At 47.9% G+C, this 26031-nt stretch overlaps 1 protein-coding gene across 1 annotated transcript in view; it reads right to left on the reverse strand.

Annotated features, from left to right (window-relative positions):
- GYPC (glycophorin C (Gerbich blood group)) overlaps positions 1–23845 on the reverse strand; it is a 42754-nt gene extending 18909 nt beyond the window's left edge. The window contains exon 1 of the mRNA XM_077861333.1: positions 23285–23845. Within this exon, the coding sequence (XP_077717459.1) occupies positions 23285–23321 (37 nt within the window). The 5' untranslated portion in view covers positions 23322–23845. The remainder of the gene's footprint in view (positions 1–23284) is intronic.
- Positions 23846–26031: the final 2186 nt, after the last annotated feature.

The raw sequence follows: 26031 nt of genomic DNA on the forward strand, positions 1-26031 counted from the left end.
TGGGATTATGAGAGAACCTTGGAGGGCAGTTGTAAGGATGACATGAGCTGATGCATATAGATGGCATGGTATGATTTTATATGCAATACCTGTTAGCTAGTATTGTGAAAGATACTTCTGTGGTTTTTTAAGCTGGATCAGCATTTGAAAGGGAGGGTACATTTTGACCTACATATTGGGAGTGTATTGTTTGGGGCAATGATGAAGAGAAGGGCAAATGCACATCAACACACTCTTCTAAGAAATAATCTTAAAGTGATTGAGGAAGGCATTGTGATGCACAGCACAGGGAGTATGGATTGTGGTACCAGAGAGGTATGGCCATAGGTCTTGGCCCCTGAGTCCCACATGCAAATAACCCTCTCTAACCCTCAGCTAACTCGCCAATATAGAAGGATGCACCTGCATAGATCCAAGAAAGGCAGTGTGAACACATGCAAGCTCTTCTTACCATTCCCATTTATTTATGCGAGCATAGCTCCTGCACACATGTGTGCACACATATATGGCCCCTGGATCCAGGGCCCCTATGGGGGAAGCAGAGGGAGACAGTTCCAGTGACTTGAGAGGTAAGGAGTACTTGTTTATCTCCTGGGATAGTTGGGCGTCCAGACACCTCTCACTCCCTGTTAGCCCTCCTTTGTCGTCTGGGTATCAGGGCAGGAAAGGGGCTTTAGGAAGTCACCAATTTACCTCATTTTGCATCCAGCACCAGAACCAGGAAGCTGGCTGCCCAGAATCAAGCCCTTGTGCTGTCTTTGTGCTTGGGGAGGAAAAGCCATTTTTCTTCACTGCTCCCACCCCACCACCCCTTCACCCCATCTTCCCACTGTGTTTCTGGCTGATGAAGACACTCTATAATACATCTCAATCCATCACCTTGGCACACTCCTGGTCTGTCTTCCCAGACCCCCGTTCAGGTCTTGTGATTTATATTTCCCCAACATTAATCTTTTAAAAGCAAAGAAGCTATAAACACATACATAACTCTTCCTCCTGTCAGTTGAAATCCCATGACACAAATCAACTGCCATCTAAATTAAATGTTTCTTTCACAGAAAGTGATAAATGCCCTGGAGACCAATCAAGAAAGCCAACAAACTTAGACTTTGTTTCACTTTGGAATTTTGCAGGTAGTGTGGTTAAAGTCCAATAAAGGGTTATATCTCATGACCAGCAGAAAAGGTGAATTGGATGTTTTAGTACAACTGATATGGACAGGGAACTTTGTGTATCTTTCCTCATCGGGGATTTTAGCATTTCAAATGCAGGGTTGAAATCTAACACATAATCTTAAGGGAAAAGGGTAAGTACAGACAAAATCTACTATTCTATCAGACTGATATACTACTTTCTTAAGCAAACCAAATAACAGAATGAAAACAGAGTTACCAAAAGAGACATCAACCTGTTATAGAGTTGGATCTGTTTAAGGAGTTAGGATTAGGGCTCCCACATATGCCAGATAGTCTAAGTGTAGATTTCAAATAATTTTATCCTTTTTAGTACAGATGGCTTCATATTTTTAAAAATGCAATTTTTAATTCTATGTCTACTAAATAGATGTTTTTAATATTTTTTGGGAAATATAAAAGCTATGTTTTTAGGAGAAGGAAGGAGAGATACGAATGGCTAAATCCAGTACATATCTTGAGTTTATTTTCCTCTCTTCCTTTTCCATGTCTTATTACTTCTTCCACCATCACTGTCATATTCAACATCATTAATAAACTTAATTATTCATCTCATTATGGGAAGTAGAGACTCCTTTTTGAGAGAGAGAGAGAGAGAGAGAGCAGAGAGCATGAGTGGGGGTTGGGGGGCAGAAGGAGATGGAGAGAGAGACAGTGGTGGAGCCTGACACTGGCTCCACTTCATGATCCTGAGATCAGGACCTGAGCCAAAACCAAGAGTTGGATGCTTAAAATCACCTGAGCCACCTAGTTGCCTCCAGGAAGCAGAGTCTTAAAGGTCAGGCTGTGTCTTCTACTGTAGGCCATGAGCAGGTGAGAGATTAGGGAAAAGGAGATTCCTAAAAATTCTCAAGTAGTATAGGGATGGAGAGGAGAGTGTTTTCTAAGTTTAGAAGAGCACCTGGAAGCCACTGAGAAAAGATCAGAGTGACACAATGAGAGACAGACAGCAGAGTTGTATGGGTGTGCGGGGGGGGGGGGGGGGGGGGGTCCAGCAAGTCATACTTGACAAGTTGAGGGTTAGAGAGTTTCAGGTTCTGACAGGAGTGTGATTAGAAGTGAATGAGATAGTGTGATAGAAAAGGTAGGAAGGTAATGAAAAACGATTCATTATATTGTATTAAAATATATATAGTTAATGAATAACTTCCATAATTATACAATTGTTATAATTATGTAAAATAAATTATTATAAAATAAATACATCACTTAAAGTGTAAGATGTGTTTCAGATTTTCAAATTTATGTAAAAAAATAGCTTTTTAGCTATTGTGGGAGGTATCCGTGTATGGATGGAATGAAGGAGTAAGAAGGTGATCTTGAAAATGCTTGAGGGCAGGCCCAGTGGCTTAGCAGTTTAGCGCTGCCTTCTGCCCAGAGCGTGATCCTGGAGACCCGGGATCGAATCCCACATCAAGCTCCCTGCATGGAGCCTGCTTCTCCCTCTGCCTGTTTCTCTCTCTCTCTCTCTCTCTCCCTCTCTCTCTTTCTGTCTCTGATGAATAAACAAAAATCTTTAAAAAAAAGAAAAAAGAAAAAAAGAAAATGCTTGAAATAAGGATGTTTTTTTGAAACTAGGAGTCCTCCATCTATACAGAGAGCTTTGCACCCAGGCACCTGGCCTGGGAGTTACGGCATTGAATATGTGGGCTCCTTCAAAGCAGGAGCCTCTTGTGTGTGGTTCTCAACTCTGGTTGCAGATCAGAATCACATGCAACCCTTTAAAAAACACCCATGTCCATGTCCCGTCTTCCTAGGGTTGCCAGATAAAACTGGTTGCCAGTTAGGAACCAGTTACATTTGAATTTTTAGACAAACAACAACAAATTTCTTGGTATAAAAGTATGTCCCAAATTTTGCACATCAGCTCCATGGACTGTTTGGTTCTTTGTGAACTCATCAGATAGACTGGGAGTGTTCTAAGGGAGATACACCTGGAGGAGAGCTCTAGGATCTCCTGGGCCCAAGCCCAGAGCCATGCACAAGCTATGAATTCTCATATTATTATCTCACATGTTCACATGTCTTCTGCTTGTCCCATGTGGGCCCATTTTATGTCACAAGGATTCTATTTCACACATCCAGGCTTTGGCTCATGCTGTTCCCTGAGATATCCACTTCACCTGGCCTACCTGGTGAACAATGTCTACATGTCAAGGAGGGTATCTGTCCTGACCTCCTTGCGGAAGGGACCTCCTGTTACTAGGTACAAACTCACCAAGTATGTCAAAACAATTCTGGGAGCGAAGGGAGGGCCATGGAATCTTCACCTCAGTATCCTAGCATTTTTGCAAGATGGCCTGCACATAGTAAGTCAGTGGCCATCAAAGCTTACTGAGAGAAAGTTCTTCTCAGCAGACCAGATTGAAATGCAGAAGGAAAAATCATCCAGAAGAGAGGTTATGAAAGCAGGAGTTTGCAGTGATTGCTAACCCAACTAAACTGAGCACCTATTAGGTGCTAGGTGGTAAAACTATCTTTTGCATTTATCTTTCCACCAGGCATAGAACTTTTGCTTACACTAATCCTTTGGCTAATCATTACAGAATGATTATCAGTGATGGTTTGGCTGATTCCAGGAAGGAGATGGGAGGCGTCCACCTTTGTTTCCTCCCAGCCCTGGGTACCCTCCTGCCCTTCCCTTGAACTGTCCTTTATCTAGCTCATCAGGTTTTGTCAGCCATGAGATCTGAGAGTTGTTCATTTCTCAATAACTCCAGTGATAATCACAGGCTTTGAGCTCAGTCTCCATGTCAGGGCACACCACCAGCACAGTCCCAAGCTGGGGATTTGAGTCGGGAACTGCAACTTTCCCTCAGGTCTGCTCTGATGGAGCCACCCTGGAATATTTTCTGGAGGCTCAGGCCTCACTCCTGGGCATTCATCCTCCTGGCCAACTTTAGGTGGCCACTACCTCTATAGAAGCCTCTAGTCCTTAGGCCAGCTTGCTAGGAGGCCCTGTCTGACCCGCCTGCCAGAGGCTACTGTGTCTGCCTTGTCTTGGAGAGCCTTTCAGATTCTGTTTGCATCCATGTGCCTCAGAGTCTGGGACGGGGGGCAGCTGGAAGTAAGTGGGGCCCATGCCACTGCTTTTTATGGTGTGTTCCGTACTGGGAATTCACTTGCATCATCGTCTACTCATGATGCTTCTCTCATTCAAAACCCACTGTCATGGGACAGACACAAATCATGAGTACTTCTCATTAGCTGAAATCCCCCAAACAACATTGCCAATAGCCATTTCCAATCCTGTTTTATATATATGAAAAGACTGAGTCTCAGAGACATGATCAGTTGCCAAGGACAGAGCCAGGGTTCAAACCCAGACCTGAGCTCAAGGGCCTAGTGCTGGTCACTCCCTCCAGCCTGTGGCCTTGTCCCCCAGTGCAGTGCTGAGTCTGGTGGTGGAACGCTAGTGACCAGTGATGGTGATATGCCCTCCATCCATGAAGCTCGTGTGCTCCTGGCAGGGTACTGGACACTGAGGCTCAGTGAGGTGGGAATGACCAGCCTACCTTAGAGACAGAACAACTAAGTCTAGAGAGACAATTGCTCAAAATCAGTCTGCTAACCCAGTCGTTCCTACCCTAAAGATGAGAAGTTTAACAGCTTAGAGGAAAAGTAGTTAACTTTTGAAGGTAAAATTGGCTGCCCTCCAAAAGGAGTGTGTGTGTGTGTGTGTGAGAGAGAGAGAGAGAGAGAGAGAGAGAGAGAGAGGTGGTGGGATAAGTCTTTGATCTTCAGATTGGAACTCACAGGATGGAAGGAAGAAGGCAGCCTGAATTTTGGGGGCAGCAAACCTGACTTCAAACCTGACCACACCACAGGAAATAAAATACCTTAACACCTTCCCTCTCCTCAGTGTCTGATCAAAAAAATGGGGACAGCTGTATGCCTCCCAGGGGAGTCTGAGTGGTCTCAAACCACAGATGTACTCCTGATATGTCCATGGGAGGTGCCAGCTCCCACCACCATGTCCAAGTCCCCCAAACTCCCTATCAACCCCTTCTCCATCAACCCTCCCTGTCAAACCTTTCCCCCAATTGTTCCCCATTAGCTCCTGTTGCCTGTGGCCACTGGAAATTTGTTTGGTGCTTAAGAATGGAAAGAAGCTTCCTGGGTCTCACTGCTCCTGTTTCTGAGGGGTGGGTCCTGGGGATAGGTCTGAGAACGCAGCTGGTGAGTGGCTGGGCCCAGACCCACTTTATCAGCCCCAGGCCCACCAGGCAAGGCACCAGATCTCCCTGCAGCTGTCTGATAAAAGGTTCAGCTCTGCTTTCTTACCGCTTACAGCCTTATCAGAGGCGGGCCTGGGTGAAAGTTCCATTCCCCTCAGCGTGAATAAAGGGGAGGGAAACAGGCCCCCAGAAGAAATATAATGTCCTTGCATTCAGACACAGTCAAGTCGGCTACCTGCCTGAGTCTGCAGGACAAGGCACCACAGGCTCCCCTATGCAAGAGCAAGGTGGGACCCTCGTGCCCACTAGGTCTGAAGCTTATAGAGACAGCTCAGTGAGGGTGTGTGCTGCATCTCAGGTCTCCTGACTTGTGTGTGTGTGTGTGTGTGTGTGTGTGTGTGTGTGTGTGTGTGTTCGGGGGAGCAGGCAGGGCTTATGCATAAAGCATTGGTCTCCTTAGAACCGTAGCACATAAAGCGCATGGTGCCATAAAGAGGAGCAAGCTGCCGGCCTGTGCGTGAGCCTGGCAAGTTGCAGAGGTTGTGGGATCAAGTAACACATGAATCGTACTGCGGGCTCTGCCATGTGCTATTGTGTGCCTCTGAGACAGACTATATCTTTCCCAGGAACACTCAGGATACTGAGTTGTAGGAGGACCCTAGGCTCCTCTGCTAAGCATGTGCTAACAGCACAGTTCTTCCTGGTGGGCACATGAACAGCCCACCCTGGCACCGTGGCATAGAGAGAGCTCGATAAATGCCAATGCCCTCTCCGCTCTCCTCCGTACCAGGCTGCGAGAGGACGGAGTGAGACAGGGAATGTGAAGAGCTTCACTGTGTGCCGGTGATTCCAAGCACAAACAGTTGCCCAGGTGGCTTCCAACAGGGTCCTCAGGTGGAGAGAAGTCAGTCATTTCCTTAGAAGCTGGATTCTCATGCCAGGATCATATTACCTGAGGGGAGAAGGCACACAGGATGAACTCCTGTGTCTGTGTTTAAGTGGCTTTGGTCACTTAACTGACCTGCTGACTGGACTGCTTTATCAGACTAACAGCAAAGTGTGCAAATATAAAGCAGAGGCAAATAACCTCTCAACATCTTTCCCATTCTTATGAACCTGGCTGCTAGTGCGACCTGCATGGGCAGGGGGAGTCCTGTTAATTGCTATCTTGCACATGGTGGTGGGAATGGCGTGCGGAGGGCCTGAGGAGGTGGAATCCTGGGCTCGAACCTGAGCCTGTCCCTTCAGTTCTCTGATTTCCAGGAGAAGGAGCCTGCGTTTCTGGGCTGTGCCTTCATTCTGCCATGAAAGACTGGGTAAGGCTGAACATGGTATGAAGTCCTCCTTGCCCAGCAAGGTGGCAGCGTGGACCCCGGGAGCAGCAGGACAGCCACCCTTGTCCACACTCTTTCCCAGTTCTCTTCTCCACCTCCTTCTAGGCCAGACCTTTCACCTCAGGGGACAAGGTTGCTGCTCTGTGCTCTCTGTTGGGTTGGTACCCTCAGGGCTTCCGTGGATGCAGAGACACAGGTGACGGGCTGATCCACATCCTTTTGCTCTGAGTTGCTTCAACTGAATGCCTGAGTGCCCTGTGAACTGCAGATGCTTGGGGCTCCAGGGCCCTGCACTCATACACAGTCCTTTCAGAAAACCTTCAGACCCAGAAGATGCAACTAGCAATTTCTGAGAGGCTTCCAGAAGCTGGCCTCTGCGTGTGCACACATCTGTGCACTCAACTGAAGCATCACCTACCTTCTTCTCGCCTCCCACTCGTTCTCTCCACATGCCATGGCTTACCCAGGGCTTCCCTCTTAGTCTTTTCCTGGAGCATTAGCTGGGATGCTCAGGGGCTCGTCTCTCAGGGTCAGGAGCATTGTATGAGGAGGTTTGGCGGCCCCAAGACTCAGGAGGGATGGTAGAACTCCAGCTGCTACAACAGGTGCTGGGAGATAGTCCCATTGTCTATCTCACCTGTCTGGCTTCATCTCCTTCTTACCATTTCCAACCCTCCTCCCCCAGTCACACTGCCTCTTGGCTGTTCCTTGATCGGGCCAGGCCTCCTCCTACCTCAGGGCCTTTCTACTTGCAGTGCTCTCTGCCTATTTTGTCTTCTCTCAGATATTCCCATTTGACTCCCTGGCTTTCTTTGGGTCTTTCTCAAACATCATCTCTCCCAGTGAAGACTTCTCCAGCCATGCTCTTTAAAATGGTGCCTCCCTCATCCCTTGGCCTTCCTTATCTCCTTTCTTGACTTGATTTTTTTCTCTAACACTCAACACCATCTGATTTACTGAGCATTATCCCCATGTGTCTACTGTCTGTCTGTCTAAGCTTCATAGAATATAAGCTTCCTTCTGTGATTACTGATTTTTTTTTTATTACTGCTGTTTTGTTCACTGTCATATCCCCAGAACTTCCAACAGGGCCTGATACACAGTTGGTCCTCAATATGTGGTTATGCAATGTGATTCCTGGTCTACTATGGTATAAGTGGCACAGGCAAAGAACATGGATATAGACTCAGGATGCCTGAACTTGGATCCACCATTTTATAACTGGTCAAATGTGGTCATACCTTTCAGTATCCAGCTCTAATCTGAAAAGAGAGGTGACAATGTCTCAAGGGATTAAGAGGTTTCAGTAAGGTCTGGGGCAATGCACCTGGCCCAACACTTGCCATGTGGAGAGGTATCCCTCTTCCTTGCCTCGGCTATGGGTGAGAAGTACTGAACTCAAGAGGTGAGCTGGCTGGCCCCTTAGCTGTAGATACCAGGGGGAGCCTGTCTCATGTCCTGCCTTCCCTCTCACCCTGTCAAGGTGAGGTGAAGATTTTCCGCAGGGCGGCAGCAGAGTCCTGAGTGCCTGACAGAGGGGTGATTGGAGGACAAGAGACAGTGAAGACTATGAGGGGCCTCTCTCCTTGGTGGTGGTGGTGTGGGCATTGGAAGATTAAGTGATGGGGACCAGGGCACTTTGTGTGATCCCAGTGTGGCCCCCACACTGGGCTGATTTCTGATGTCTAGTCCCTGACCTTGACTGCAGGTCTTTCTTCCATGGCCTCTTATCCATCAGTGGGGTGGTTATAACCCCAGAGAGAGGGGCAATGGGGTCCAGGTGGGCTCAAGGCCTGGAATTTGAGCCATTAGAGATTCTCCTGTTGGTTTAATTCTAGAGCTGGCAAACTTTTTTGATAAAGTGCTCCATGGTAAACAGTTTAGGCTTGGAGGCCTGGTTCTATGGTCTCTGTTACAAAAAAAGCAGTATGGACGCTATATAAATGAATGGGTACAGCTGCATTCCAATAAAACTTTACTTATAAAAACAGGTGGCAGGCTGGATTTGAGCCATGGGCCTTAGTTTGTGGGCTCCTGGTTTAAGACTCTGTATCCTTGAGTCTCTCTCCTCCTGCTCAGGCTAATATTTACTGAGTATCTGCCCCACGCTAGGCCTGGACCTTTATCTACATCTTCTCATTTAAGGTGCCCACAGGGAGGGAGCCACTGAGTAGCCACGTTGCATCTTGAACAAGGTCTGTCACACTGGAGGACGGAACTTTCACCTGTGCAATGCTTCGTTGTTTGAATGCAGGCACGCTGTCTGCTGCCATGGCCACTTTCTACAGATTGCAGAATCTGGTGGCACCTGGGGCTCACTGCATCCTGGACATCCCGTGGGTGGGGGAGTACACAAGCATCAGGGACACAGGGGCCAAAGGGGGTGAGATCACTATCCCAAGGTGGTTCTCATGGCTTAGTGGTGGAGCCAACAGTAGCTGGCAAGGTTGCATGGATGGGGTGCAGTCCTGTCTCTTGAGTTAAACCTTGCACAGGTCAAAGCCTTCTGTGCCTCTGAGGACAGTGGACTGGGCCTCTCTGACTTGGTTCTGGGTACCTTCTCTGGCCAATTGCACTGATTGTCCAGGCCTTTGTCACAGAGGGACGTTCCAGGGACTCCTGAGTCCCTGGGGCATGGGTTCCCAGAGCAGGATAAACGGCCACAGCTGGCTACACGGTAAGGGTTTGGTGCAGGGAGGCCAGAGGAGGGGTGGGCAGTGTTCTGGCGCAGTCCAAGTGTCCCAGAGAGAGGGGTTGTCGGCTCAGGAGGAGATAATCATAAACTGAGACAGAGGAGAATACCACCCTGCATTCCCTCCCCCTTGGGGAGAGCCCTCTCACGGGAGCTCAAAGGAGAACCATCAGGGACCCTGGAGGCAGGAGGCAGGGCAGTGAGAGGTCAGCCTTTTATCTGCCCAGTCAGACTTCTGTTCCCACAGCCCCTGGACAAGGAAGGCAAGATAAGGCCAGGAACTCAGATAATTGTGCCTCCAAGGCAGTGCAACCTCACAGTTCACTTATCCCAAAAGCACCACCCTAGAAACAGAGGGAAGAAAGAACAGTGAAGATGGGCAGGCAGAGACCAAAGCAGCAGGAAATAAATGGCCCAGAAGTGCTCTTGAATGGGAAACACAGCCTCAGGGTGTCTGAACTTTGAAGGAAAACTGTGGATTCAGTTCCCCACTAACTGCCCTGTCTTCTGAGATGAATTTTGACTTTTTCCAGCATTGTTTTCTCAGTGAATGACAAACATCTTTCACTCAAACGAGTCCTTTAAAAATAGCATGTTCCAAGAGGTCTTTTCAGAAGCTCCATGATTCTTAAATAGGAAATGTCCTAGGGGTAATTACCAGAGCCTAATATAAGGAAATGTACTTAAACAGTCCATTTGAACCAACTTTCTTCCCTTCTTCCTGTGAAAGAAAACTTTGTTCTCCTAGGAAACTCCCCATTTTCTGCACATAGGAATACTGGTAGTGTGCAGGGGTTAAAAGACAACCCAGGGGTTGGACGCCTTGGGCGAAAATCACAGCCCTGCCACTCATAGCAATGTCCTGTGTCCTGAAGATCTGAGGGCTACCTACAGCACCCCCCTCACAGTGACAGATGGTGCCTAATGCTGAGTATGACCAGCAAATATTTGTTCAGCTCTTCAGACAGGCCAGATACCCTGGCATAGCAGGGTACCTCATACATTTACATGATATTTTTCCTTTTTACCTTCTGCAATTCATCTTTACCGAAGTAATTCCCCATAGTTGGGACATTCTCAACAATCAACATTGATCGCTGGCAACTTGTTTTTTCAAGCACAAAATCTTAATCCAAGATAAAATTATCTCTAGTTAAGTAGAAATTCACCATAATTTAATACTACCTACCAATATTAACTAATATTAGGTCATAATTTGCATTTGGGGAGCTGCATTACTTTAAGTTATTCTTTAGATATCCAGATACCTATTTAGCTATTTCAGTGAATAATCACAAGACATAGGCAATTTGATCTGCAACCTGAATTCATGTGATAAGAAGTTTCTCCATAGGAGGATTGGTTGCTTTTGTTGTTGTTGTTAAAAATGTGTGTCTTGCAGCTCCAAGAAGCCCAACAATGCTTTGAGGGCAGGGATCTTGTCTTATGCTTTATTTGTCTCCTCCTTAATTCCCAGGACAGATGATAGGATGTGTGTTTCTACTGATGAACCAGGAATGTATATGGTAGTTAATAAAAATTTGTGCATGAATTGCTTTCATAATGGACTCTTCTGTCCAGTTTCCTTTCCCACTTTTCAGAGTTTCTTCATGGAGTCTGAGAATAAGGGTTCTGAAGTTTGATAAGAACTGTCCTCATGGAATTCATTGGTAAAGTGACTGACAGCTGGGCATACATTACCGTCTGGCTATAGGCAAACAGCCACAGTGAGAATATTTTATGGCTTCATGTAATGGGAACATCTATGATGGAAAGGTCCTCTGAGATCCAAGCTCTCAGGTATCATCATTGACAACCAACAGTGACTGGATGTCAATAAACCACTCTGGCTTAGGCACCAGGTACTGGGCAGTAGGGAGTTTGCACACTGGTTACATGAAGCCCTCAGTGTCCAGCGATAGCTTGAGAGTGAACCATCACAAGGAGCCCTTAGAGTGTGGTCACCTGCATCTTATCCTCAACTCGACTACATCAGATAGGCTTTCATATGTTTTATATTTCCAGACTTCATCCAAGAATTTGTTTTATGGAAATGTCATTTCTGCTGAAAGAAAGTGCAATGGAGATTTATAGCTGTGACACCACTTTGTGGTGTTTGTATGTTTGGGGTGGAGACCCCAGGTGAAAATTACTTCTTTTAGAATTTCAGGGATACACGACCTTTATTCCAGAGGGGACCTGCAAAGTTGCATGCACCTGAGCCAGGTGTGACCAGAGCCTGAGGCGTGTTTTGAATTCCTTTGCCCTCTGATGTTTTTGGGTTTTGCTCCCCAACTAGGCTAAAGATCTTTTGAAGACAGGATCCGTGTCCCCTATATCTCCTGTGTGGTCCTGTGCACACAGGTGGTGCTTGGTGGATCAAAATCAAAGTGCATCAGATTGAATTATGGTAATCTGAAGGTGGTGCTCTGGACTGGATTCACCAGCAATGGATAGAAAGCTCAAGGTGCATGGCTTGTGTCACCTGCTTCCCAAGGGATCCCTGAAGACTTGGGACTTACAAAGAGATGCCAGATGAGGGGATAGGCTGGGAATGAAGAGGGGGTTTACAGGGGTCAAATCTGGAAACTGGTCCTGAATTTAACCACTGGAACATATATGTGCTGCATGGATAACCTGCCAGAGGGAAGCCTGCCTTTATTAATGGACTTATTAATAGATTGTTGTCTTTGTTGATAGACTCTGGATGGGCTCAAGGGGCAGGGGAGGCAAGAGAGAGGCTATGCTGAGCCCAAACCCCAAATAACCAAAACAAAACTTGTTGACTTCTTCAGACCTGTGTGGCCCTGTCTGCCACATGAGGGGGGTGGTTAAGGGGATCTGGCCTGAACATTGCACTGACCTCAGATGAGATCACAGACAGAAGAGGCTTTGAGAAGCAGAACACACTGCTGATATGCAGGTGTACTGCAGAGATACCAGACTGAGGCAAAGACATGGGAACGGGGTCTGAAAACTGGTGGCATAAGAAAGTTTCAAAAGCATACCCAAAGCCAAAGATGCTGAGGGCAGCACTTCTCACATCTGTTTCCAGCTATCTCTGTGAGATCAGTAGGACCCATAGACTAAATGCCCACTCACCCTGCCTCACGCCAAATGAGGTAGCACCCAGGAGAGCTTCTCCTTGCCTTGAACCTTGCTGTGACATGAGTCTATTGCTGAGGACTGCAAGGAAGTGGTAAGGGGCTTATGTGTGTGCATGCTGTGTGCACCTGTGCATGTATATGTGCATGTGTGTGTGTGCACATGCGTGTATGTCAAGGTACAGGAGAATGTAGGGCCAGTGTCAAAGTTTCTTCCTTTTGGTGGCCCTGCAGTCCCAGCATCAGCTCCTCAGCATCACCCCCATTCTGTCCCCCACTTAAGAACCCGAGGAATGAGTTTCTGTGGAATAAACAGTACACTCCCAAAGGAATCAGAGACCTGTGTCCCAGTCTTACTCCATCTACTACCCTGGCTGTATGAATTCTTTTTGTTTTTGTATGTGTGTATGTATGTATGTATGTATTTAGGCTGTATGAATTCTTGTTAGTCGCTTAGCTTCTCTGAGCTTTATTTCCTTTCAAAGAGAGAGAGAGAGTAGTCTCTCTTGAATGGCGATGGGGAAGAGAATGAACATGCCTGGCAAACTGTAATACACAATGCAGTAATAGTCCTGTGGTTTGAAATATTTTAACAAATGATAAGATTGCCAGCCCAGGGGTGGTTCTGTGGTGGAGGCATTCCAGGAATTGGCTAGGAATTGGTGGGTTCTTTATTCTCTCCCAGTGCCCTTGCAGTGAACCTGAGAGGCAGCTGCCCATTGCTTCTCAGGGGAAAGTGAGACCTGTGTGTGGGTTGGCCTGGGCAGGCAGGGCTCTCACAGTCACAACCTGGCCCTTGTGTGCCACTATGGGCATTTCACTAGCAGCTGCTGGGCCAGCAGGTGTGGGCTTGCGGAGGAGGGTAGAGCTCACCACAAGTGGCCTGGGGTGGGTGGATAAAGAAAGGCTTTTTCTTCTGAGGCAGGAGAGTGACCTCAGGGCTGCACAGAGCCAAGCACAAGGGCATGGGGTCCTGGGCCACCCCTTCCCTGCATCCCAGAGGTGGAGGGAGATACACCTAACTCAAGGCTGGACAGTGCCAGTGGTACACAGTGAGGACCCAGGCACACAATCTCCTGACCCTCAGTTTCCATCTTTTTAACCTGGAATCTACATCTGTGCAACTTCTTCAGGATAAAACAAGGTATCCATGTATATCCTTGCTGGGTATGGAGTAGAACAGAGCGGGCACTCAGCAAGTGCTCTTCACCACCCACCCACCACACACCACAAGTGCCGTGAAGATCCACACCATCTGGAATGATTGGTGCGGCCCCAGCTGGCTCTTCTTGCCCCCACTCTGCCTTCCACCAGCCCCTTACTGCCCTGACTCCATCTTTATCTCTGCTCAGATCTCTCTCCCCACTGCCTTCCAGCTGCCACCTGGCTGCCCCATGAATATCTCAAAGTTACCTCAGCTCTACAGAGAATCTTCCTACACCTTTCTTCTTGGTCTTACATATATAATTCTACAGTGAACATGAATTGTTTCTGTAATAATGAAACAGGGTAAAGAAAACTTACTTTTTAAAAAAATCTTTAAGTGAAGATCAACCTTAAAAAGCCAAGAGAGTAAGAGAAAAAGAGAGAGAGAGAGAGAGAGAGAGAGAGGTGGGGAGGGAGAGAGAGTGAGTCCTGGCTCCCCTCAAGCATTTAGCTTTGAGAGATTCTCCCGAGAGCAGAGGTAAAGGGCAGGCACAAAGCAGTCACTGCAGCTGCGCAGTCCAGGGGCCCTGCTGGGTTAGGCAGGACTGCCAGGGGAGGGGTGTGAGGAATCCAGGGAGGCAACGATGCAAAAGTGGTCAGACTGCCAGGAGCAGGACAGAATCTAGTAGGGAGAATGGCAGCACAGGAGCCAGTGGGTACCCAGCCCCTTGGCCTCAGGTGTCCTGAGCCAGGCAGAGATGATGCAGGGTGACCCATTTGGGTCTTGAATGCTTTACCTTATGGATCCCCTCTCCGCCAAAATATTAAAAGTTGTATTTTATATCAGCATCAGTCTAAAGACAAATGTAATATTTAGTATGAAAAGTTTGTTTTTTTCCTTTTGATTTTAAAAGAAGCACTCATTTTTGTGCATCTTGAAAAGCAGCATGGATCTTAAGCACTTGCCTACTGTACATGTTAGCCCTGGCTGATCCCTTCCTAGAAAAACCCGCTATCGGTGAGCGGGAGTGTGAGGCGTCGGCTGTGGCTCTCTGCAAGTCACGTTGGTTGCCTCTTGGGTTTCAGTATCATCATATGCAAAACAGAGATAAAAATACCTCCCGTGGCGCAGCTAGAGGGTGAAATGAGATAACTTATAGGAAGTGAAGCCTACTTTCATCCTTTGAGTCAGGGAGACAGTCACCATAAGAGGAGAGTAGGTCAGGATAATGTACAGATTTTGTACAAAAGGGAAAAAGAGATTGTGAAATTAAAAAAAAATTAAAAGATTACTCAGGATTTTCAGCCATAGCTGAAATTAATTCACTAAAATGAGAATTTGGGTAGAAGCTGATGGAGGGCAATTCAAATGACGAGTCAGTCCCAGGGCCCAATCAGAGAAGCAAGGCCCAGGTTCCTTGTAGGAGTTCAGGCGTGGGGTGTAGGCTGGAAAAGGGGGTGGAGGGAGTCCTCCCAGGAGAGAGGAGAGCCCAGGCTTTAAGAAGCACCTTGGCAGAGTCCTGGCTGTGGACCTGGATGAATGGCCAGATTGAGGAAAAGAAAGAAATGAGCAGCGAGGGAAGGCACTGAAAGGTGGCGGGTGAGTCATGAAGTGGGTTCCACGTGCTACAGGTCACAGTGAACAAGGAGCGCAGGGCACTAGGGGCAGAGGCCAGTGGGCTGACCCAAGAGGGGCTCTGAGGCCAGGGGTGGGGGGAAGGCAGAGGATGTGAGTACGGGGACCCACAGTACTCTGTGTAAATCAGACATGGGCTGCATTGGTGGGACCTTCACTTTTACGCACTCATTCAATCATTCATTCACTCACTCACTCATTCAGTGTTTTTAAAGAGCCTATCTTCTCCATGGGTTCAGCCAGCTGAATCCCACATGTTCAGCAGGGGCTGGTGTTCAGATGAGGGTAGGGGAACATGGATGGTCCCCCCAAGTACCATGTAAGGAAACTGACTGCAGAGGGTAAGAAGTTTGCTGGAGCCACAACTGGTACGAGAGGTCACAATGGCCCACATATGTTCTCTGGGCTGCCTTCCCCCTCACTGCAGCCCCCTCTGATAGAAGCATGAAGGAGCCCACATATTAGGGGTGGCACCCACAGCTCAGAAGGGAGCAGCTTGACAGCTATTGCAGAGGGCCTTGCCCTGGCTCTACAGACCTAGGCAGACTGTGCCATCTTGTCCTCAGGTGCTGTGTTCAACAAACAAAGACAGAGACTGAGGAACAAGGAGGGAGCTGGACAGGGCGAGAGTGAGCCAGCAAAATCACTTAGAACACAGTCGGGTACTCAGTAAGTGGTAGAGATTAACATGTACCAGTACTATACTAGGAGTTTTATCTAGGATAATACATTTAATCCTCAGAACAAACCCCTGAGGTAGAAATGATTATGATCCCCATTTAATGGATCAAGACTAGCTATAGAATTTGTGGGGCCCAGGGCAAAATGAAAACAGGGGCTCCTTTACAAAAATGAAGAATTTCAAGACATGGATTGCAATGCATGTGGGGCCCTCCGAGGTTGCGGGCTGGGGGAGGGAGGGACATTTCCCTGCATGATTTCCACGGACAAAGCCAGCCCTGTCCTGGAGGATGAACTGAATCGTAGGAGGCCTAGCAACACGTTTAAGGCCACAGGCAGGTCAGAAAAGTTGCAGACTCACCCAAATCTTTGAATTGTGAAGCTGGTGGTCTGACCTCTTCATCACTAGCAAACTGGTGCAAAGTGAATTTGAACTAAATGATTTTAAAAAGTGCAGAAGGAGAACCTGAACCTGAACCTGAAGCCTCTGCTCACTGAAGGTGGTGTGCATGGTTCTACCATTTGGCAAGCCCCTCAAGGAAAAGTATCATTTCATAGCCAGTGGACTTTGCTGCCTGCTGAAGACCGAAGTCACAGACTGGGGCCCCAAATAAAAGGCAAGCAGGCATAACTGCAGTATCTGATTTTGATGTGGCAAGATATAATGTCCTTCACTTTATGACTCTGGTGAGAATGTATGTGGCCACAGCTAAAATGTGAAGTTTCTCCATTCCAGGAGAACATTTTTCCAAGGGGGAGAAGTGGGAATGCTGGGGCATGGGGACAGTTGGCATAAGCACACCTGAATACCTCTTAAAAATGTGCATTGTACGTAGAAGTGGGGGCAAGGGGCTCTGGCTGGCTGTGTTCTCCGTAAGTGATGTGCTAGTTGGGAGCATCACATTTGAAGTGGAGACAAAAGGCCTCCATCAGGGTATGAGGGGTGCAGTAAGGTGACTTGGTAGCCTTGCCCAGGGCCTGCTCCCATGAGCACCCTGGAGTGCCAGCTTCCCTCTTAGGGACCCAGAATGGTTCTGGGGTGTGTCCACTGAGCCCCACATAGTGTGCCGCCCACAATGTTTTGGCAATAAGAGAAAGAAGGTGTGGCTTTAACTACAGAAGGACTTGGCTAGAAAAGCAGAAATAAGAGAGAATATAATAAAGTGTCATGAAGAGTTATTAATTGTAGTTGTTTTCAATTTCCAGTCTGGTAATTCCAACATCTCTGCCACGGCTGGTTCTGATATTTGCTTTGACTCTTCAAATTGTATTTTTTGCTTTTAGTGTGCTTTGTAGCTTTGTTGACAGCCAGACAGGATGCAGTAAGTAAGAGGTACTGCAGTGACGTGGCAGTGGGGTGGGGGAAAGGGAGGCATCCTGCAGCCCTGTGACAGTAGGTCTCTGTCTCTGGTGAGCCTGTACCTTTTGACTGTGAACTTCATGAGTTTCTGTTCTTTTTTCATCCCTTAGGTGGGATGGGATGGATAGAGTGGGCTAGAGTTGGGTAGATCCCTTCCTTCAGGTGAGATGGGTTCTGATAATACCCCAGCAGGTTTGGGTCTGGTTGACTACAGTTGACCTTTGAACAAAGTAGGAGGTTAGAGGTCCGATCCCCCAAACAGCTGAAAATCCATGTAGAACTTGTGATTCCCCCCAGAACTTAACTAATAGCCTACTGTGGACCGGAAGCCTTATCAGTAACACAAACAGTCCATTAACGTATTTTGTGTATTATATGTATTATATACTATCTCCTTACAATAAAGTAAGGTGGAGCAAAGAAAATGTTATTAAGAAAATCATTGGTAAGAGAAAATTAATTTATGGCACTGTACTGTATTTATTAAAAAAAAAATCTATGTATAAGTGGATCCACTCGGTTCACCCCCGTTGTTCAAGGGTCAACTGTAGCTTGCGCTGAGGCAGGCCTCATTAAGGACAGGTGCTCTGGTCTTTTTCAAGATGCATCCTTTTCCCTTCCTTCCTCTGATGGAAGCTTGAGGGGATTTTCCTCTGCTCTATACTGTGGGAACCAGGTGGAACTCTAGAAGGTAAACCTCACAGTATTGAGGACCCATGACCCTCCCAGCTTCTAATTCTCAGAGTTCACCACGCTGAGCCTCCAGCAATTCAGTCAGTCTCAGAGTCACTAATGAGAGAGGGATTAAGATGTCAGGCCACGAGTAAGGAAGGGCATGTGGCACTGCCAGGTAAGTGGGCCTTGAGTCCTGCTCTGCTGCTGTCACCCAGGCAACAGGGGCTGTCTATGGGGTAGTGACAACCCCACACGTTTTTTAATCCGGGAGAGTCATGCAAGGGCCTGACCGAGCCCACCCAGACTATGATGGAATCTAGTGTCTTGGCTTTGGCTCCTACTGGCACAAGAGGAAACCCATTCTTGTCAACATCTGCCATTGGCTAAGATTTTGCACATTATTTGTTCCGGAAGAATGTACAAAAATGAAAATGCTTAATAACTAAGGGCAGGAGCCAGCACTTCCTCAGAAGTTCAGATTACATGGAGAGCTCAAGAAAACCCCAGGCAAAGATGTTGGGGTGCTGGAGGAGAATATGAAATAAGAAACAGGGCGGGAATGGCAAAGAGTGAGGTGGTAAGTGCTGGGGCCAGGAGCCCTGTTCTTAGAGTTTGTTTCATTTTGACTTTCTGTCCATTTTAACTTCACTGACCTTCATGTATATACCAAGTTTTGGACTATGAGCTGCTGAGTGTATGTTTAAAAGTTGTTTCCAGTGTGTGGAATGGACACAGGCCTGGAAGCATTCACCTCTCTGTGTCAGATCCCAAGGAGAGGGCAGTTGGGTCCTTTGGGAGGTCAGGATTTCCAGGAAAGGGACAAATCCAGGAATTTGTTGGGGCTGCAGTGTTCCTGGGGCCATGGTGGGTGGTTTCCTAGTATTCAGGGAGGGGCCAGGGAGCTTAGGAGGAGGAATACCCCATCCTTATGGGATGAGCAGGAGTGAAACAGGCAGGCTGTGTGTGTGTGTGTGTGTGTATGTGGGTGTGAACATGTATGTACATGTATATGTGTGTGCAGGGGTACCCAGAGAGCACTGGAGGTGAAGGTGGAGAGACTGAGCAGTCCAGGCATCAGGAAAGGCCATAAGAGAATGCTCTAGGGGACAGCCTTAGCAGGATGTGGAAGGCAGGGTGAAGGGCAGCAGCTGGCCTGGCAGGCTCAACCACAGAACGGCGGGCAGTGATAGGTTGGAACACAGGCCCTGCTCAGGAATCGTGGGTTGGTTGGTAGGTTCTGAGCATTTGTGCCAAACACAGTTCCTCTGTGTGCAGAGCTACCGCTGTGTTTCCCAGGCACAGCCCCCATGGTGCTGGGGGGTGGATTGCCCTGCTCACATGCACCTCAGGGCCTCCCAGCTGACTCCTGCTGGCTGGGGAGTCTGACAGCCTATGTCCACAGCCTGGCTGTGCCCTCCATGCCTGGGAGCCCTGGGGTAAGCCATCAGCCATCACCTGGGCCTCCAGTGTTTCTGCTGCAAAATAGTTAAGGCTGTGGAGAGGTGACCCACACAAGGCCCTATTAAAGGGCTCAGCATGTAGTTACTGATATTCTTGTTATATTATCAAGAACAAAAACAGCACCCATCTGTAAGGGAGACTCTGGAGATTAGCAGCACCCGCAGGCCAGGTTTGCTTTGATAAATTCCGTTAACAACAACAGCCACAGATACCACTATTCCTGGGCATGATGCCAAAGCCCTTAGTCTCGTGTTCATGACGTGGCTCCTGGAAAGTGGCTGTTATGATTCCCACTTGCAGATGAGAGAACTGAGACTCTGACATATTGTGTACCTCCTCAAAGCCTGGAAGTGTTGGAGGTGGGACCAAACCCAGGTGTGACTCCATAGCTCTGACTGTGGGGCTCAGGCTGTGCTCTGCCTCCAGGTCACTATAAGAGAGAGGACATGTCATAAACTTCTTCACTGGGGGGTGGGGACCTCATTGGAAATGGGCAAATGCCCTGAACAAGTACTTCTCAGAAAAAGAAATGCAATATGTTGTGGAGGTATGAAAACATACACAATCTCCTCTCTCTCTCAGTCTCTCTCTCTCTTTCTCTCTCTCTCAAATAGATAAATAAATAAAATATTTTTTAAAAATGGGGACACCTGAGTGGCTCTGTGGGTTAAGTGTCTGACTCTTGATTTCAACTCAGGTCATGATCTTAAGGTCCTGAGATCGAGCCCGGCATCGATCTCTGTACTCTACACCGAGTCTACTTGTCCGTCTCCCTTTATTCCTCTTCCTGCTTATGCACAGACTCTCTCTCTCTCTCTCAAACAAATAGATAAATAAAATATTTAAAAAATAAACAAACAAAAACCATGCACAACGTCACTTATAATTACAGAGGCACATTCAGAAGTGACAACATGTTTTACTTATCAGATTTGCTAAGATGTAAACTGCACAGTGTGAATGATGATGTGGGGGAAAAAGAGTTTCACTGGATACTTAGGTGGATGTTAGAAATCCAGATGACCTCTAAGCAGGCAATTTTTTAGTATTGACCAGCATTTTAAATGTTCATACTCTGTTTCCCAGAATTAAATGTGTGTGTGTGTGTGTGTGTGGTTTATCCTAATCATATACAAACACATATATTTACACACATACATGTAAATGCATCAACCCCACTTACAGGCTTGTAAAGGCAGCACTGTGTCTTGTTTTAAAAAAAATCAAATAAAGACTTCACGATCTAAATGTCCATTGGTGAAGGAATTGGTCAAATAACCAATTCATTCGTATATTCACACAATTCATACTATGCATACAGCCCTGAGAAGAATGAGTTAGTCTATGTGATGATAAACTATAGTCTTCAGCATATCTTCTTATGAAAAAAAGCAAGATGAAATAAAATATATAAATAAGTTTCATTTTGTAAAGCAAAAAGTAATTGTATGTAGCTATGATACTTTTAGAAAGATTCTCCTAAGTCCATAGAGTGCTCTGGAGTTGGGATGGTATCTCTTTCCGATTATTAACTCTTGATTCATTGCTTGAATTTGTTTTTAGCTTACGCTTGTAGGGCCCATTGCACTCACACAGTCTCTGAAAGGCGTTTGGGTTGGGGCCGCAGAAGGCCGTTGGATATAGGTATATCTGCTACCCAAAGAGGGAAACCGATTTGGCTTGCCAACCTCCCCCTGCTGCCTCTTCCTTCTCATTGAAGATGGGCTGGTGTGCTTCCACTGTAAACACAGAGTGCCTCTCATCCCACACCCCTCTGTTTCCCAGAGCGTGCTGCAAGTCCCCAGAAATAATTGCCCAACCACGGGCACCCTTGGAAAGGTCCAGCTGCTGACTATGCCAATGCCATGTGATTCCTACCGCCCTGGATATCTGGAGAGGTTGAGCAATGGTTGAGATGGAATTTCATTTGGCACTTAATGCAATCCTTTTGGCTTCTGCCAGAGGCAGTGAATTCTATATAAAGTTGACAAACCTGACCATCTCCTTACTGAACATTGACCCCTTCCATCCAAGGGCAAGGCAGTGGATTTCTGCACATGACTCATTTGCAGTACCTGTGGCACTGAGGCTTATGGGAGTTGGCTGAGGCCAGAGGGATAGGGCAGGCTTGGTGAAGCAGGAGCAGAGGGTCCTTTCTATTCTAACCTCTGGTTCTGAGAAGCAGTGATAAAAACCGAGACCGGATATAGACACATCCTGCCTGAGTTAGCAGCAAGAAAGAGGGCCCCAAGGTTCTCTTACAGCAGAGAGCCTGTGGTAAATCAAGTCCTAAGGGTAATCTAGAATGGTATGCAAGCGAGGGTTGCATCCCTAGGAGCTCCAGAAGGGCAGTGTGGCCATTGGTCAAGGTCTGAAACTTGAATCCTAGAGAACTTTTTAAGAGAGGGGGCAGGGGCAGGGGCAGGGCTCCTGGTGAGCAAGCCTGTCCTCTCCAGCCCCTAAATGACAGCAGACCTTCACTTCCTCAGTGCCTGTACTGAGGTGATTACAGTGGCTTTGCCCTTCAACCCTGGCCAGGACACACACATATAAGTTCACTAGTGTCTGACTCCCACACACTCACAGAAACACACATGCAAACGCTAATGCACACAGGCTTCCAGATCCAGTCTAGTGTAAAATGAAAACAAAGATGCCTGACATTTATTGAGGCCTGGGTATGTGCCAATGTCTGTGCTGAGCCGTTTACAGACTCGTAATTCTCACAACCCAGAGGAATAGCCCATTTCTCTCATTTTGTGGATAGTAAAGCTGGAGCTGAGTAAGAGAGGGGGCGGCTTGCCGTAAGCCGCCGGCTGGTAAGTGGCACACCTGATCCCAAAGCAGGCAGCGCGGCCTTCGCCGGGGGCCTCTCGTGTGCACGCCGGCTAGCTGAGCACGCTCACAGGCCCGCCGGTGGCCACGCGCACAGGCTCGGAGGGCCCCAGCCCCGCACCTAGCCACAGTCCGCTGTGCTCAAGTTCCACTGGTGAGGCCACACAACCAGTTGTGTTTTAGAAACCCTGCAAAGGGGGATCCCTGGGTGGCGCAGCGGTTTGGCGCCTGCCTCTGGCCCAGGGCGGAGCGGTTTGGCGCCTGCCTCTGGCCCAGGGCGCAATCCTGGAGACCCGGGATCGAATCCCACGTCAGGCTCCCGGTGCATGGAGCCTGCTTCTCCCTCTGCCTGTGTCTCTGCCTCTCTCTCCTCTATGTGACTATCATAAAAAAAAAAAAAAGAAAAGAAAAATTTTAAGAAACCCTGCAAAGGGGTGGGTGGCTCCAGTTCTCAGATCATTACCACATTCATCACTTAACAGGCTTACTCCATGGACGCAGAAGGTCCCCTCTCTTGGCAGTTTCCAATGATCAGATCCAGCCAGGGTGGGGATAAGAGGGATAAACATTCACGGTTTTAAAATGGAAATTGTCGTCGTTTCGGTTTGTCTTTAAATTGCGAAAGCCCCCTGGCAGCGAAGGGGTGGGGTGCGGCGGGGCGGGAGGGCGGCAAAGTTTCCCGGCGCGGCCGGAGACGCTCAGGGTCGGCGGTGCCCCCGGCAGGAAGGCGTGTGCCGCGGCCTCAAAACCAAGGAAGAACCCCAGGTCCCCGCGGGGTCGCGGCGGGCCCGGGCCTGGGGGGGGGGGGGGGCTCGGGCCGGGCCGGGAGCAGTCGGGCAGGGCGGGCTCCCCGGGAAGTTCGCTCCGGGGCGCCCCCGCCCTCCCCGGCCGCGGCACCGAGACGCCGAGCGCGGGCGGCCCTTCCCGGCCCCGGGCGCGACCCGACCCGACCCGACCCGACCCCGCGGGGGGCAGCGGCGCGGACTCACCGAAGCGGGGCGGCGACGTGCCGTTGAGGCCGCTCATCGCCGACGGGAGCGGGGCGGGCGCGGGCGGAGCGGGCGGCGGAGCGGGGCGCAGCGCGGGAGGGTCCGGACCTGCCTCTGACCCGCAGCCCGGGGGGGCGGCACCTGTGTCACGCTGCTCCGGCGCGGGCCGAGGGGAGGGGCTCCGGCCCCAGACAGGCCGACTGCATTTCTTTCTTTCTTTTTTTTTTTCCTGCAGACTTGGCTGATGGGGTTTCCACGCTTCTCTTTCTTTCCTTCTTTTTTTTTAAACACACACACCCGCCCACGTCTGAATTCTCTGCTCCAACTTTTCTGCGCAAGAATCACGTTTTTCTAACTACGTGTGAGTTTCCACCTGCAGCTGCCATACCCAGAGGTTGTTGCAGAGCCCCCAGTGCATGGGCTGAGAAACCCCCAGATGTGACAGGACGGCCTGCCAGGCCCTGTCAGGGCGGGTGACCGAACAGGGACAGACCTGCGTTTGAATCTCGGTGGCTGCTCCGCCGCCACTTACAGCCCGTGGCCTCCAGGGCGGAGGGGCACTGTCCGCGCAAGGCCGGGCCCTCAAGGGCGCTGTCCCAGTTCCAGGGCTTATGCTTGGAAGAGACTCTTAGAAGAGGGATTGCCTGGACAAAGGCCATGGGACTGATTTGGATGACTTTTGTCTGAGGCTTCCAGACATAGTGGAGTTTGCAATGGATTCGCTTTGCTTAAGCAATTAGAAACTTGACGCGGATTTTGACACTCTGCTTAGTTAAATCAAGTCTACCTACATCATCCAGAAAGAATGTTATGTTATGTGTGACATTTTATCTCTCCCCTCTCCCCACCAGAGAGAAGGGCAGGGAACTTGAGACCATGTCACCCTTGTTTTAAATCTCGGATCCAAGAGACATCTTGTGCTCCTCCTGTCTGATGGCCACTCTTTCCTATGGGGCTTTTCATTATTGTTTACTAGAAAGTCCTCCGGTGCACTGCTGTGACACCCTTCCTGCTCCTGCCATTAAAATTGCTCTGCTGCAGCCCCTGGGCACCATTCCAATGTCTGTCTATACAGTGCTTGTGTCCTTGGGAGTGCCACCCAGGTGGAACACAATGTAGGGCTGCCCCCTGGAGGTGTGTGGTGCAAACATCTTTCCCAATTCTGGGCTGGACCAACTCCAGAGATTATTATTAGGACTGTTTGACACAGTGAGCAAATGTTCATAATTCTCTTCAGTTAGTTAATAAAGAAACTCACGCCGGTTATAAATCTTTACTGAAACTCCTATGCTGGACATATATAAGTTGATGTGAGGGGAACTATTCACAAAATGCTTTTGGCCAGACGTGGAAACTTTTGAGTCTCCATTTCTTCGTCTAAAAAATGGGGACAAGAATACTTGCATTCCAGAATTTTGCAGAAGCCATGTCTATAAAATAACAGTGGGACAAACAAGCATTTACTAGAAACCAGCAATAGTTTAGTATTTTGTTTTGTAATACATATAGGTTCATGTTGGCTAAGAGTATTCCCGTATTCAGAGTTCATAAATTAAACAACCTCAATTATCTGAAATTCAGCTGGAAAGCTGGAAAGAAGTCAAAAGAGCCAATAGGTAACCAAAGAATGAGCCCCCAGGTCACTGCGTTTCACTTATAGGAAGACTTCTCAAGGCTCACTGACAGCCAGCTGGCCTTTAGACATAATCAATATGTTTGCTTATGTCATTTCCAAAGAGGACAGGTTAAAAGCACTAGAATGTAACAAGAATTCCTTACAAGGAGGAAGCCAAAAAACTACCCCCAAAAAGATTGAAAGCTCCACAAACTATAAGGTCCGTACAAAAGCAGAGTAGCATTTATTATATAACTAATGCTTCTTGGATCCAGCCATAAGTGGAGGATGTGACTACCCTGGGCTGTCAAGGAACCAAGGCTTTGGGGCTCCGTCTGGGTTTGAGTCTTCACTGCCTTCTGTGTGGCTGACCATTGGCCTTTTGCTTCACTCTTCTGAGCCTCAATTTTCTCATCCGTGAAATTGGAACAATTTGCAAAGTTAGCTTGCTGCTACTGATACATTAGATAATGATGTGATAGTACAGTGTCTTACTCAGCAAATAGGTTAAAGATATTGAGTTTAAGTTACTGAAGACATGAGTTCCCTTCCCTGACAGGCACACTTAGAATAAAGACCCCGAGCCATTCTAAAAAGAAGGTTAAAGATATGAGTTTAAGTTACTGAAGGCATGAGTTCCCTTCCCTGACAGGCACACTTAGAATAAAGACCCCGAGCCATTCTAAAAAGAAGATAAATAGTGTTTAATGGTGATAGTTCTTTAGCTAGCAGGAAAATACTTGACATATTTTAGAAGATTTAACCATGGGTGTGTCTGATTTTAAAGAAATGAGGAATACTTTAAGAAGGTAAAACAATTATATGAAAAATTAGATTATAGGGTAAGGATGTGACATTAAGTCACAGAAGTTCAACGGGTCTTTCTTTGATGGATATTTATTAATGGAGGAGCAAGAACTCAGCTTTATCTTATGACAATAACACTGTTATCTCATTTAATTCCCATAAATACCATTAAAGAGAATATTGACAAGGGTCCATTTTAAAAGTGAGAAGACAGAGGTGAGGAGCAGTGACAAGAATTTATCTGCAGCCAGGACCAGGACTCAGTCCTGGCAGCTCTATAATGTGTGCAGGACCTGGCTGGTATAAGCTGCTGAGCTCCCCACAG

This window comes from Canis aureus, chromosome 20 (genome assembly GCF_053574225.1).
Source record: "Canis aureus isolate CA01 chromosome 20, VMU_Caureus_v.1.0, whole genome shotgun sequence".
Lineage (NCBI taxonomy): Eukaryota > Metazoa > Chordata > Mammalia > Carnivora > Canidae > Canis > Canis aureus.